Source organism: Heterocephalus glaber, unplaced genomic scaffold (genome assembly GCF_053883595.1).
Source record: "Heterocephalus glaber isolate CG9 unplaced genomic scaffold, H.glaber_assembly_v1.0 deba00000676, whole genome shotgun sequence".
In the NCBI taxonomy this organism is placed as follows: Eukaryota; Metazoa; Chordata; class Mammalia; order Rodentia; family Bathyergidae; genus Heterocephalus; species Heterocephalus glaber.
Window position 1 is genome coordinate 6,700,735 of NW_028258156.1, and position 14,134 is coordinate 6,714,868.

At 37.3% G+C, this 14,134-nt stretch overlaps 1 protein-coding gene across 9 annotated transcripts in view; it reads right to left on the reverse strand.

Annotated features, from left to right (window-relative positions):
* Positions 1 to 68: 68 nt before the first annotated feature.
* Fam221a (family with sequence similarity 221 member A) overlaps positions 69 to 14,134 on the reverse strand; it is a 28,523-nt gene continuing 14,457 nt past the window's right edge. For 3 of the 9 annotated variants that reach the window (XM_087206667.1, XM_021254115.2, XM_087206666.1), the window contains 3 exons: positions 11,645 to 11,782; positions 9,309 to 9,391; positions 69 to 4,498 (listed from right to left, as the gene is read on the reverse strand). In XM_087206667.1, coding sequence (XP_087062793.1) covers positions 4,430 to 4,498; positions 9,309 to 9,391; positions 11,645 to 11,782 — 290 coding nt within the window. In that variant the 3' untranslated portion in view covers positions 69 to 4,429. The remainder of the gene's footprint in view (positions 4,499 to 9,308; positions 9,392 to 11,644; positions 11,783 to 14,134) is intronic. The other 6 variants (XM_087206669.1, XM_004839548.3, XM_087206668.1 and 3 more) reach the window with 4 other exon arrangements.

Consider the following 14,134-nt stretch of genomic DNA (forward strand, 5'->3'; position numbering starts at 1 on the left):
AAGGACACCTGTACATGAGTTTGTGTTGGTCAGGGTTATCTAAAGGAATATAACCAATAGAATACACGTCATTACAAAAAGGGATTTATTAGACTGGTTTACAGGTTCAGAAGCTGGATAGTCCCACAATTGTCATCTGCACACTGGCCAGCCAGAGAACCCAGTAGCTATACAGTTCAAGAAGTTAGAAGCCTCAGAACAAGATGGACCAATGGTGCGACCCTCAAGGCTGAAGGCCTGCAAGCTTCCTGGAGATTCACTGATGTGAGTCCACTTTGAAAGACTGAAGAAGCTGGAGTTGGCTATTTCCAGGTAATGGCAGCAGCAAGAGACACACATGCTCAAGCAGAATCAAACTTGCAAGCACTAGCTGGTTTCCTCTTCCTGCTTTTGTTCCACCAGGCTCATATTGTATTGAATGATACCACTCATATTCAGGGAAGGTTTTCTGCCCTCAATTCGCTGGCCCACATGCCAGTCTTCTCTGGGAACACCTTACAGACACACCCTGTTACACGCAGAAGGGTGTTTTACTAATCTTCCAGGAGTCTTTTACCCAAGCAGGTTGACAGTCAAGAGTAATCACCAAACTCTTCACTTTCTCTGAGCTCACCGCCTGCTTCACTCAGCCTGCTCTCCTGGTACCTGCTCCCCCACATAGCACCATGTGATATGCCTTGTCTCCCTTCTCTAGGACATATAGCATAATAAATCCTTTAATTTCATCTATTTCTCTGTAATTTATGTGGCCATATCAGAATGACTCAAAGATCCCAGGAGGGGGACTTATTTATTATTTACAACTCCATGTTTTTCAAGAAATTTGTCCCTTTCATCTACATTATCAAAATAATTGGCATAAAATTATACTATTCCCCTAGTAGCCTTTTAATACCTGTAGAGCCTACAGTGCTGTCACCACTCTCATTCCTAACATTGGTAATTTGTGTCATTTCTCTCTCACTGATCAATCAGGCTACAGGTTTGTCAGTTTCATTGATTTCAAAACCAAAGCTTTAGTTTTATTAATTTTGTTGTTTTTATTTCAACTCACGCTGATTTTTTCTTATTCCTTATTTCCTATATACTTTCATTTTTATTTGCTCTTCTTTTTCTATCTCCATAAGGTAAATGGTGAGCTCACTGATTTAAGATATTTCTTCTTTACTAATGTAAAGCATTTTGTGCTATAAATTCCCTCTAGGTACTGCTGTAACTGCATCCCACAAATATTACTGTTTTCACACTCATTCAGTTAAAAATACTATTACCCTGTTAATTGTTTTCTTTGGCCCACAGTATTTAGACATGTGTTATATAATTGTCAAATATTTGGAGATCTTCCAGAGATCTTTGTTGTTGGTTTCTAATTTAATTTTGTGGTCTACAGCCATACCACTCTGAACGCACCTGATCTCATCTAATTTAATTTTGTGCTCAAGAGGACATACTTTATGATCTTAATCATCTTAAAAACCACTGAAACTTATCTTGTGATCTATGTGATCAGTCTTACTAAATGTTCCATTTGTATTAAAAATAGATATATTCTGTTACTGGCTTGAGTGCTCTATAAATGTCAATTAGATCAAGTTGATTAATAATGTTGTTCAAGTCTTCTATATCCATACAGACTTTATACTATGTGATCCATTGGTCAATAACACTGTCCTGCTCTATCTGAGAAGCCCTGGGACAAAAAGCAAAGGCTACCAGTATAGGTCCAGGGATTCTATCAGCTTCAAACTACTGTATGTCTTCTCCAATTATATGTATAGAGAGAGACTGCAGAAATAAACAAAGTGGAGGCAGACCCATTTTACCCATTGTGAGCTAGACTGGCTAAGACTCAATTTGTTACGGGGTTTCCATAAAATCTTATTGTAAATCGGGCGTGATGGTATATACTTGCAGCCCCAACTACTACTGTAAGGAGGCTAAGGTAGGTGGATTACTTGAGCCCTGGAGTTTGAAACTAACCTGGGAAATATAGCAAGAGCTTTGTCTAAAACAAAACAAATCACACACATGTGCACAAACTTTACTCTAACCAGTGGACCACAATGGTGTTTTCTATCCTTTGGAATCCATGTCAGTGAAGACTTGGTACTCATGGCTGAAAATTCTGAGTATTTCTCTTAATCCCCTGCATAGTTACCTTGATAACATGGTAAATGACTGCCTCTGTGAGAAAGGATCAAGGGATATTTATCAAATACATCTGAGGATATTCCTGAAAGAATCAGGGCTCTCTCTCCATCTTGAGCTATAGCTCTGAACTGCCTTGAATCTGGAAACCAGGTGAGAACTACAGTTTTCATTACCATGATGTCAGCCTTCTGCTTGCCAATTCTCAGGTTTATCAGAGAGGTGAGGTAAAGGCAGTTTCACAACTTTACACAACTTATCTTAATCAGCTGTCCTTCTATCTTGCACCTTGGAACATTATGAAGTTAAATTTATCCCAACTCATACTTTGGTGCCCATAAGTTAATTATGGGCCTCTGACAGTCAAGTTCCACAATTTGTCCTTCAAGCTTTCTGCATTCCAATCTATCTACATCTGTTGACACCACAGAATCCAGTATAATGGCATCATCTTTTATCAATTCTAGTTGTCTTCTCAAAGTTTCTTCTCAAAGTTTCTCGTATACTCTCAATAATTACATGTCTGATTGCCTTAGTTATGAGTATCATCTAGGTCTTCCCAGGGAAAATTCAGATGCTAGCTCCTCTGGTTTCAAACAACAAATCCATTCTAACATTCTCACATCCCTGAGCCTTCTGAACCATTCCTCAATACTATGCCAAATAATTTCTGGCATGTGCACTGTATCTTCAATACACCATCCTTGAAGTCTGTTAGGATCAACTCCAGACATCTGTGCCAGAGCTTGCTCAAATATCACTCTCTCCTATCAAGCTCTGCATTCTTCCCTCACCCTACTCATTGATCCAACACCCTCAAGAGCTACTCCCAGACATACTTCCTGGGTTCTAGTCAGTACACTTTGACCATAGTCTGCAGTTCAGAGTGTAATCTACCCTCCTCAAGAAAGGACTGTATTTCTCCCCTGGAGTATGCTGAGACCTAAACCTAGTAAACAGTTTGGAGTCAATGAGAAGTCACAGGGGTAGGTCTTAAGGAGGTCAAGTCACTTCATGACACAACTATCTCAGATAAAGCCTCTGCAAAATGTCAAGGCCAGGGCAGGCTGTGCTCCCTACCAAACTGGATAATGCTGTTTCCACTAGCCCAGAGGTTCTGGACAACCTAAGGGTTCAAGATTCTCAGGCTCACCAACACAAATGTCCTCATCCTGTAATTGAGGGTTCCATTCTTTTTCTGTCAGACTTTGTTGGAGGAGACTATTGAAACTGTGCTTTCTATTTCCTTTGCAGCCTTGCTATCTTTACTACTAAATTTAGATCTGATCACCACAATCTGCCCTATATCTTTGGGAGATTAGATTTTCCTTAAAGGATGCTATTGAGAGACTATGGCTTTCAAAGCATGGCTGCCACTAAGTGGTTAACATAAGTTTATGTCATTTTCTTTGTACAAGGTTTCCAAAGCAGTTAACTGTAGCTAACCAGCCTTAAAATTCCCATTAGTCACATTCCACTCCAGTAACACAGCCACTGCATAACAGCTACAGCATAACCTAACACTCCAGATTCCACTTACATTTCATCCAAACCACTGCAGTAAGTGATCCAGTCACAGAATCCCATCCTGAGTGTATTATAAGGCCATTCTTGGTACTGAGTTTACCCCATACTCAAAAAACAAAAAAAAAACCTAAGACAAATGTTCACATATAGCTAAATCATTTTGGAAGTGATCTGAGGGAGCTAGAAGTAAGGATGAGGGAGTAAAAGAGAGAAAGCTAATATAAGAATATATTGTTGGGTTGCCCGCTTCTATGGGTGACTAGTGCTCAATCCCACAGGATTTTCTGAGGAGGTTTAATACATCTCAGAACTGCCTAGTCAATTCTGATGGAAGAGGGAGCATTTATATATTGGCTTCCATGTCTTTAATTTTTTTTTTCTGGTACCAGGAATCAAATTCAAGCCCTTTCGCTTACCAGGCAAGCATAGCACCACTGAGCTACATCCCCAAGCCCTAATTTTTTTAAATAACCTGAAAACATTTAAATTATAATAGGCTAAAAATACTGTACTTTAAAGGTTTGACTAATACAATATCACTTGTTAAGAAAGAGAAAAATGCACATATAAAGTGATAAATCATGAATTTTGTCAAAAATAATATAATTCACTTACTTCAATAAATTAAGAAAACATCCCAAAATACATACTTACACATTTTAAAAAGTAACAGAGAAAATAAACTCTATTATTACATTTAAATAAGCACAGAAAAAGATATATTTAGATGATGGCTTTGATTGTCCAAGAGACTTCATGAAGGCTTTGTAGTTGATGGCAATTGAGCTTTTCCTTTGTGCTTAGCAGCCTTTTCCATTTTTATCTAGAAATATAAAACATTTATTGATATAGTAATTTGCAAACCATTCTAAAGAAAACAATGTTGCCGCACAAGCACAAGGACCTGAGTTCGATCCCCGGTACCAAAAAAAAAAAAAAGAAAACAATGTTGCACATACCTTATTTGGATTCATGCCTTATTTACCACAGATGTACCACCATAGTATTTAAGCTACTAAATACTAAAGCCAGAATCTCATCATTAAAGGGACATAATTGCACATTGTTAAATGGTTTTAACTTTATATAAACATTTCAATAAAAAATAACATACAAATAAATATTGACTTAGAGAAGAGAATACATTAAATTGTCACTAAAAAACATTTTTTAAATGCTTACAAATCTAACCATACATCTATCCTATGCATATTCCCTGCAGAATTCAGAATACACCTAATTCAGCTGCATTCTCTCTGGAACATGGACTGCTTTAAGGATGCTTTCCTAGAATTCTGGTTTCTACATTCCAACTTTTTTTTCCTGAAGGTCTTAGCTTCCTCCATCACAGTTAAAGCAAAGAAGCACATATACCCTAAGCAGCAGCCTTATAACTTTTTAGACACATATAAACCTTTTCTCTGGGGTTAAAGACCCCAGAAAACACAAAGCCCACCTGCTTCTTGCTCACCACCCATCACATTTACACATACAAGTTCCCCAGGTGGCACCACTGCCTTAACCCTGCAAAAGAAGGGGACAGAAAATAAAGGGCACAGCACAGGGAGACAAGGCTTCCTACCTCTCAAGTGGCAGGAGAAATATTAAGAAACCAGGAAGGACCTAGTAAAACCAGTTTATCCAATCCTGTCAAATAGCAAGTCATAAATTCCCAATGATAAAATCAGATCAATCTAACCTGTGCTGCTTCCCCATTTTTTCCCTCTCTCTCCTCTTTAAGTTGGCTGGCAACCTCATTCAGAAGCCATGCACTCCTAGTACTCTCACAGGTCACCTGAAGCATCTCCAGTGAACACTCTACAGCAAAGATTATTAGTCTGGGAGTCAAATAAAAAAGTATTTGAATCCAACCTGTTCCATCTAGTAAGCACTTGCGCAAGTTATTTAACCAACAGTTTCCCATTTGAAAAAAAAGACACCATAATAGCTATTCTCGGGGTTGTTTTAAAGATCTAAGTAAGAAAAGATAAGAGAAAGAAAGACAGAGAAAGAGACAGACCTAAGCACTAAATAACTCAAGAAATGTCGGGCCTTTTCCTTTTTCATTTAAGGCCAACTGTTACATTTGCAGTAACTTTTTTTTTTTTTGGTACCAGGGATCCAACTCAGGACCTCGCGCTTGCCAGGCAAGTGCTGAGCCACTGAGCTAAATCCCTGGCCCTGCAGTAACATTTTTTAAAAAACAACAAATATGCTAAACAATAAGCAAAAGCCAAAGCAGTATTTGCTCATTCAAAACAGTACTTAACAGGGCCAGGGATTTAGCTCAGTGGCACCGTGCCTGCCTCACAAGCACAAGGTCCTGAGTTCAATCCCCGGTACCAAAAACAAAAAAAATGTTAACTTCAAAATAGTACTTAACAAATATAGCCATGTAGAGTCCTAAGGGCAAACATTACCTCCTTTTCCTTCTCCTACTCTCTATCTTTTAAATTTTTATTTCCTGGAATGAACAATGTGCCCTGCACTTAGTAGATCTTTGATACTTGTTTCCTTAGTAAAATTCTGCTTTCTTGGGTAAAAGAGACTAAGCATCACCACAACAGAAGAAAATAATTTGATCTGATATGTAAAAGAAGCAACTTTTCAATAACCTCTACAAGTAGCTGGTAAACCTTGTTACAACGAGGCTTCAATCACCAAAGTCAAATTACCCTAATCATAAGAGTCTTTCTCACACATGTTACCAATGATTGGCAAAGAACAGAAGCAAAAACCAGATACCCGCATAGCATAACTCTTCAGAGAGATCCTAAACCAGTGGAGGCAAACCTATGGCACTCGTGCCATTTCAGGCTGCTTGCTTTATCACTGAAGCCTCTAAAAGGTTTGCCATCACTGCCCTGAACCATCACAGAGCTTCCTAATTGTCCCTTTTCCCTCAATGGTCTTGGTGTAAAAGACAAGAACTAACAATGTGTATGGTTATCTGTCAGCTTAGAAGAAAACATTTAGGGTTTAGGCTTCTTAGTTTTTATACTTCATTAATTAGACAGGCTGTTGAGTTTATATAAACTGTCTCATAAATCCATAAATTACATGGGGTGGAGAGTTCTAAACTATATCTCGTAAGTCCATAAATTCCAGCTTTACTCATAATAAGCAATCTGGACAGGCCATGTATATCCCTTAAAACATTCACAAATAAGAACTCCCCCCATAACCTTCCCACAAACAAATACCACTACCATATTTTCAACAGTCAACACAAGCCAGGCCTCTGGGGGAGGGACAGGAGTTTCAAAACGCGAGAAAACAAATTAATCTGCCAATGTCTGTGTTCCAGAAATGAAGACTGATTTGATTATGAGCCTTATCCTTAATGGTGCTGCAAAAGCAGCCTTTTCTTTTATCACCCTGACCATTTCATCTTCTTCCCTGATGTCCTCCTAGAGAAGACATTTCTGCCCAAAATTCATATACTGAAACTTAATCACCAATCTAATTATTAGGAAGCAGGTCCCTAATATCTCCCAGAATTCGTATGCTGAAACTTAATCACCAATCTGATATGAGAAGGTGAGCCTTTGGGAGCTCTTTACATCTTGACAGCCAAGCCCTGATGAATGGGATGAGTGCTCTATAAAAGAGGCCCCAGTGCAGCCTTGTCTCTTCCATCATATGAGGGCACAGGGAGAAAGTGCCATCTATGAACTAGAAGGTAGCCCTCAGATTCTGCAGGCACCTTGATCTAAGACTACTCAGCCTCCAAAACTGTGATAATAATTTCTGTGTTTATAAGCCGCTCAGTTTGTGGGTTTTTTGTGGGGTTTTTTTGGTACCGGAGATGGAACTTGGGTCCTTGCACTTGCAAAGCAGGTGGCGGAACCACTGAGCTAAATCCCTGGCCCCAGTTTGTGGTATTTTGTTATGGCAACCCAAACAAAGATCTCCTTAGGCCAGAGCTTTCCAAAAGAATTTTCTGCAAAGAAGGAATGGTTTTATATTAGAGCTCTCCATTAAGGCAGCCACTAGCCATGTGTGGTTACTAAGCACTTCAAATCTGGCTAGTATGAGCAAGGGAATAAATTTTAAATTTTATTTTAGTTAAATTTATATTTATACAGTCACATATGGTGAATGACTATAGTACAAATATAGAAAGTTTATATCATTGCAAAAAATTCTAGTCAACCTCTGCTTTAACTTGCATCTAGGACTCTCCCCTCTACTCCAAATTTCTTCATTAGGAAAACCACACTAATTTTCTGTCTTCTCATTTCCTCCACTCTTAGGTGGCAAATTTATTTAATGTTCTTTTTCCACATCCTCAGCTACTCAATGAGCTCTTGTCTAAGAGGATACAACAAAAGTGACAGGAGTGTCTTTACTTTTGCAGGGTTTATTACTTTCAAGAGATAATAATATCCACAAGTATAAAATAATCCTAAAAAAAGCACTTTCAGCCATATGGCTGAAATACCATTCCCCATACCTTAAGCCACTATTCTTTCACCTAGCAAAAAACAAAACTAAAACTCTTAAATATGAATATTGCTATGAAACTTATCAAAAATATAAGTCAAGGGCTGGGGATTTAGCTCAGTGGTTCCAGCACCTGCCTTGCAAGCACAAGGTCCCAAGTTTGATCCCCAGTACCAAAAAATATATATATAAGTCAAAAAGTTTAAGTAGTTGACATCTATGAAAGCAAATATCGTGTGCTAATTTTTTTAAGTTTCTGTAAGTATTAAAAATTTATGTATAAGGTGCTTTATGAGGTGCTAATGGAAATACAAAGATAAATGAAATACTTTACTTAGAGAAATGATGAAACTCACCATTGTTAAGAAGCTATGAACACATTAAGGCTACAGCTGTTGAGCCCTGGAAATTGTTAAAATGTTTTTGTTTAGTGTTTCAGTCTGTCTTAAAAGCTGTAAGATAATTTTAACTCGAGTCTGGATATACCAAAAAGCCTCTAAAAAGAAACGGTGTATGTTAAGGATTTAAAATATATCAATTTTCATTTGACAGTATTTTTAGTTAGAATACATAGTTTTTAATTGATCCATAATAATTGTGTGTATTTACAATGTACGGTGTGGTATTTCAATACATGTATATACTGTGTAATGATCATATTAGGGTAATTGGAGTATCTATCACCTCAAACATTTATCATTTCTTTATGTTGGGAATGTTCAAAATCCTACTAGTTATTTTGAAGTATATAATTAATTGTTATTAATCATAGTTACCCTGCTGGGCTATAAAACATTAGAAGTTACTCCTTCTACCCAAACACACCCCTGAACTCATTGACCAGCCTCTTACTATCCCCTCTATCCCTGACAATTACATATTTTTAAATTAAAAAGATACCTGTATAAAAAAAATAATTCAAGATACATAAAGTTTATATGGATCCTGATTACCGATTTTTTTTTTTGGTACTGGAACTCAAACTCAGGACCTTGCACTTGCAAGGCAGGCAGCAGAACCACTGAGCTAAATCCCTGACCCTACATATTGTTTTTAACTGATGCTCCATGTTCAATGTATAATCATTCTTCAGTGTTGTACTCGCTTCAGCAGCACATATACTAAAATTCTTCAGTGTCTTTATTACAAGTACATGCTTAACACAAGTCAACTTCCTAAAAACCTACCCTGTCCTGGTATCGTCTTCCAAAGAAAGCCGTATCATCCTCTTCTGGTCTCCTTAAGGAAGAAACTTGGGTACTTGTACCTGCTAACATGAAAAAATCTAATTAATATATTTATATCATTACATAGGTCCATGAAATTTTTTTTAAAACACAAAAGTTTCTTCCTGCCAAATGATAATGTTTTATTTTTCAGCTAGAAATAGCCTAAATAGCCCAAATACCTAATTCTTAGAAAGAATAGCACCACAAGACAAAAAGTAATTTTCAGTGGCAAACATTCTCCAAATATTCGCCTGGCTAATATTAAATAATATAGTACTTTGTAGATATTCCATATAAGAGTACACTTAGATTTGTCCAACTACTTTTTACATGTTACAACTAGAAATCCATGTTACGCTTTATGAGATAATGCATGGCAGTATGCATTATGATGACTTTACTGAGGCTTTATAACCAGAATAATATAAGCCGCTCTGAAGTTTTCAAAATTAAAATAATCTAAGCCATCATTCATAGTATTCACTTTGTAAAATTAATCAAGCACCTGTTTATATGCTGAAAGGAATTTTAAATTGCTTCAGTAGGAAAATCTAGTTTTCTTTGCAGGTACTCTAAGAACCTTCAAAGAAAATATTACCTTCAATATAGGTGCATGTCTTTACTGGGTCCTTTCATTTCCAAAACAGAATAGCAACTAGAATACCCATTTTTCTAGTTTCTAAAACATATAATTTCATCTTCAACAAGTCACACAAAAGTATCTAACCCCAGTCACCACAAAATACAACCATACTGTCAACTATATTTAAGAAAAGCCTTGTTGAGAAAAATAAAATAAAAAAGATTACTTAGGGGCCAGGGGTTTAGTTCAGTGGTTCTGGCGCCTGCCTCGCAAGCGCAAGGTCCCAAGTTTGATCCCCGGTCCCAAAAAAAAAAGCTTACTTAGACTAGGCAAGGAATATCCATACCTCTGAAAACTCTGAGTCTATCCCTGGAAGAGGCTGGACCATTTGACCTAAGCCTCTTCCAAATTCACCTTCAGAGCTTCATTTTAATAGAATATTATCATTCTTACTACAGGTAGCTGTAGAAAGCAATCAACCATATTCTGTATTTGCTGAAAAAGACCCCTTGAGGACCTTGACCACTGCATCACATAGGATCACTATACAGGCTTCTTTAAATTCATTGTTGTGTCAAGCATGGTGGCACACACCTGTAATCCAAGCACTTTGGGAGGCTGTGGCAGGAGGACTGCAAGTTTGAGCCCATGCTGGACAGCTTAGCCTATCTCAAAATAAAAAGGGCTAGGGATGTAGCTCAGTGCAAAGGCCCTGAGTCCAATTCCTACTTACAATAAATAAATAAATAAATACATAAATAGGTGTTGTAACATTCATTCACACTAAGGAACTAATGCTTCTTCCTTTCTAATAAAGAAAAGTATTTAACTGACAGCAAATGCCCCTGTATCTTGGGTTCCACTACACACAGTTAAAACTGAGGTTTAATGCAACAATTATATCAGTCTCAAGAACAATTGTGTTCTTTTCCTTGTTTTCATTTTTTTACTTCAGTGTGTATTTAATCATTCCTTCACTGAATGCTGTTTTCGTAAGCAGCCTTAACATGCTTTGTAGAGAATGTCGGGATCCATGAAAATACAAAATTTAATATTTAAAATATTAAATACCTAATAAACCATACAATTTCAGGAGCCAGGGATTTAGCTCAGTGATTCTGCCACCTCGCAAACACAAGGTCCCAAGTTTGATCCCTGGTACCAAAAAAAAAAAGAAAAAAACATACAATTTCCATCTTCAAGGCCTGGAATGTAGTTCAGTGGCAGAGAACGTGCCTGGCATGTACGAGGCCCTGGATTTGATCCCCAACATTAAAGAAAAAAAACCCTTCAATTTCCATCCTCCATGCTTTTGTTCCTTTTTTAATAAAAGAAATACAAATTACTACTGCTTAAAATTAATTCTACTTGCTTTTAATTTATAAATGATGAAAACTCTCCTAACCTGTGATCATCTCCGGATTACATCCCCTAGAGAGAACTCCAAAGATCAAAGCAGTTAGTCCACTAGAGCAGCCTCTTATTCAAACACCAGAGCAACACATACCAGAATAAAGTTTAAATCTTCAAAATTCAGTATTATCAGAATCCTTTTAATTTTCATATTTAGCTGTTTTTTCTCAATACAAAATGAAGTTCCTTGCTTTTTCACAGTGCCTGACCAATATAAAAGTAACTCAAAGTCAAATTATAATAATAGAAAAAAGTGAGAAGCCTAGAAAATAAATCAAAAGCCCTACTTTCTTACTACCTCCAAAAATATTTTTCATTCTAATTTCAATACCATCTGTCAGTGTTTCTGGAGATGTAGATGATGTTTGAAATGCTTTTAGAAATGGGTGATCCATGGACATAACTGGAGAGTCTAAAGCTTCAACTGAAGGTGCACCTAAGATATAGAGAATGAAAAATTAATCTTGATTTATAAGCATATAAACAAGTTATTATTTCTAATATGAAATAGCTTAGACTCTCAGCAGACTCTTGAAAAATACTTTCTAAATTTTTCACCAGGTGCAGTGATACACACCTAAAACCCCAGCTGCTTGGGAGGCTGAAGAAGGAGGAACAGTGTACCCAGGAAAGACCAAATTAGCTAAGAGAGTGAGACCCATCTCAAAACCAGAGGTTAAAAAAGTAATTTTTATTTAAACTTTTACCTGGCACATAAAAGCAAATGGCTAAAAAAAAGTATCTTTTCATTTCTTAGACCTTTCTCAGAGGAAAAAAAACATTATGTGCTGACACAGCTGTGTCAGCAAAGGAATACTAAACCCTAATATAGTAGCAAAACATGATCTAAAGCAAGACAATCACAATAAGGAACTTCTGGTTAACTAAGATAAAATACAGAAGTGTATTTTTAATCTAATCCTTACTGAGAAGACATCTAAAAGCAAAGTATGAAAAATAATGAAGAAAGCTCCTCTTCAGTGGAGGAAACAACCACTATCCCAAACCACAAAGAGCAACCACACAATGTGTTAACCCTCATGGACCAAAGGAAGGAAGCTGCAGAGGAAATGTAAAACTGTTCTTTCTCACAAAGCACCACTTCCCCAACACCATGGGTAGAGAGCAGGAAATGAACTTTTAGTCCTCACTGGTTTAAAAGCTAATCCTGTAGACTGGCATGGTGGTACATGCCAGTGCTCGGGAGGCTGAGGCAGAAGGATCACCACGAGTTCGAGGCCAGCCTGGGCCACATAGTGAGTCCAAGGACAGCCTGAACTACATAGTGAGTCTCTGTCTCAAAAAACCAAAAATACTAGCATCCTTGACCAATAAATAAATAAATATTAGAAAATTGAAAAGTTAATCTTGTAATGTGAACAGTATGTGACAATTGTTCAGTCTTTCCAATTCCTTCCCCCTTCCTATCCCCAGCCACTGTCTCATGTGGCAGTGAGACTATAAGGAGGGGCTCAGGGCCTTCCAGGTCCTTGTGCTGTCCTCTGGTTGCTGCCATGTGTTACTGGTCTTCAATGCCCCAGGCGGCCTAACTTGTAATCTGGTCTCTCAGCTTGACAGGGCCCAGTGGCCTCACACTTGCTCTCACTAGAACTACAGACCCCCACGATGCTGGCTACTTCTACTGAATCTCCCTATCTGGGGACCCACTGTCAGCTCAGCTCTGTGGTCCTCTTTTCCCCACTATCTCACAGCTCGGATGCCTGCCAAGTACTCCCTGAGAGGTGGGAATGATAGACTCAGTCAGTATTAAATAGGAATCAAATCCCAGCCAGAGGGTGCCTCTCTCTAAGAACCTGCAAGGCTAATAGAGCGGAAGCCCCTCTGCCCCTAGGCTCCCCTACACCTGATATGAGGACAAAAATATCTTATATCTCCTCGCCTGGCTCTCACCTTTCCTCATCTCTCCTCATCCCTCAGGGGCCATCTTTATATATGAAGACACTTGGGTAATAAAATACTAGAAATCCCAAAAACTAAGATGCCAGCTATTATTTAGCAATGTGCTGAAACTACTATTAGTTAAATTAATCAAGAGTAAGAAGAGTCATAAATATTAGAAAGGAAGTGGCTAATTATTTGCCAAATAAATTAAAAACTTATTAAAATCCCTTAAGATAAGTAATAAGACTGGCAGCAACAGCAGAAAACATTTGCTTCTTTATAAACAAGTAACAATCAGAAACATAATAGAAGAAAAAATTAATGTATGATAAAAAAGATTAAATACCTAGAAATAAACTTAAGAATTGTGCACCATTTCTAAGGAAATAACTTCAGAAATCCACTTAGCTGCACAGGAAAAGACAAATGAAGAGACAATATTTTAAAATACCAACTCTTTCTACAATGATCTACACTTTCAATATGATCCCAGTTAAAATAATATAATGTTTTGTAGTGTCTCAAAATTATGGCAAAGTTCTGAATTACAAGGTAAAAACAAGTTAGGAAAATTCAGCAGTCATAATATGAAGTCATAAATTAATTTATTCACTATAAACCTACAATAATGAAAACAAAACAGTAGTTATACAGAAATAGACAACAATGAGGCAGACTAAGGAGCCCATAGCAATGTCTGGGTTGAATCCAACTCTGGTAGTTGAACACAGAACAACTGTTTTACTTTTCAGGGCTGAGTCTCTTCATTTGTAAAATAATAATAATAATCTGACTTTTAGTTGTTGGGAGGATTAAATTAGGTAATATACATGAAGTAGTTAGAATAACTCCTAGCAGTACCAAACTGCAATGATGATGATGGCCA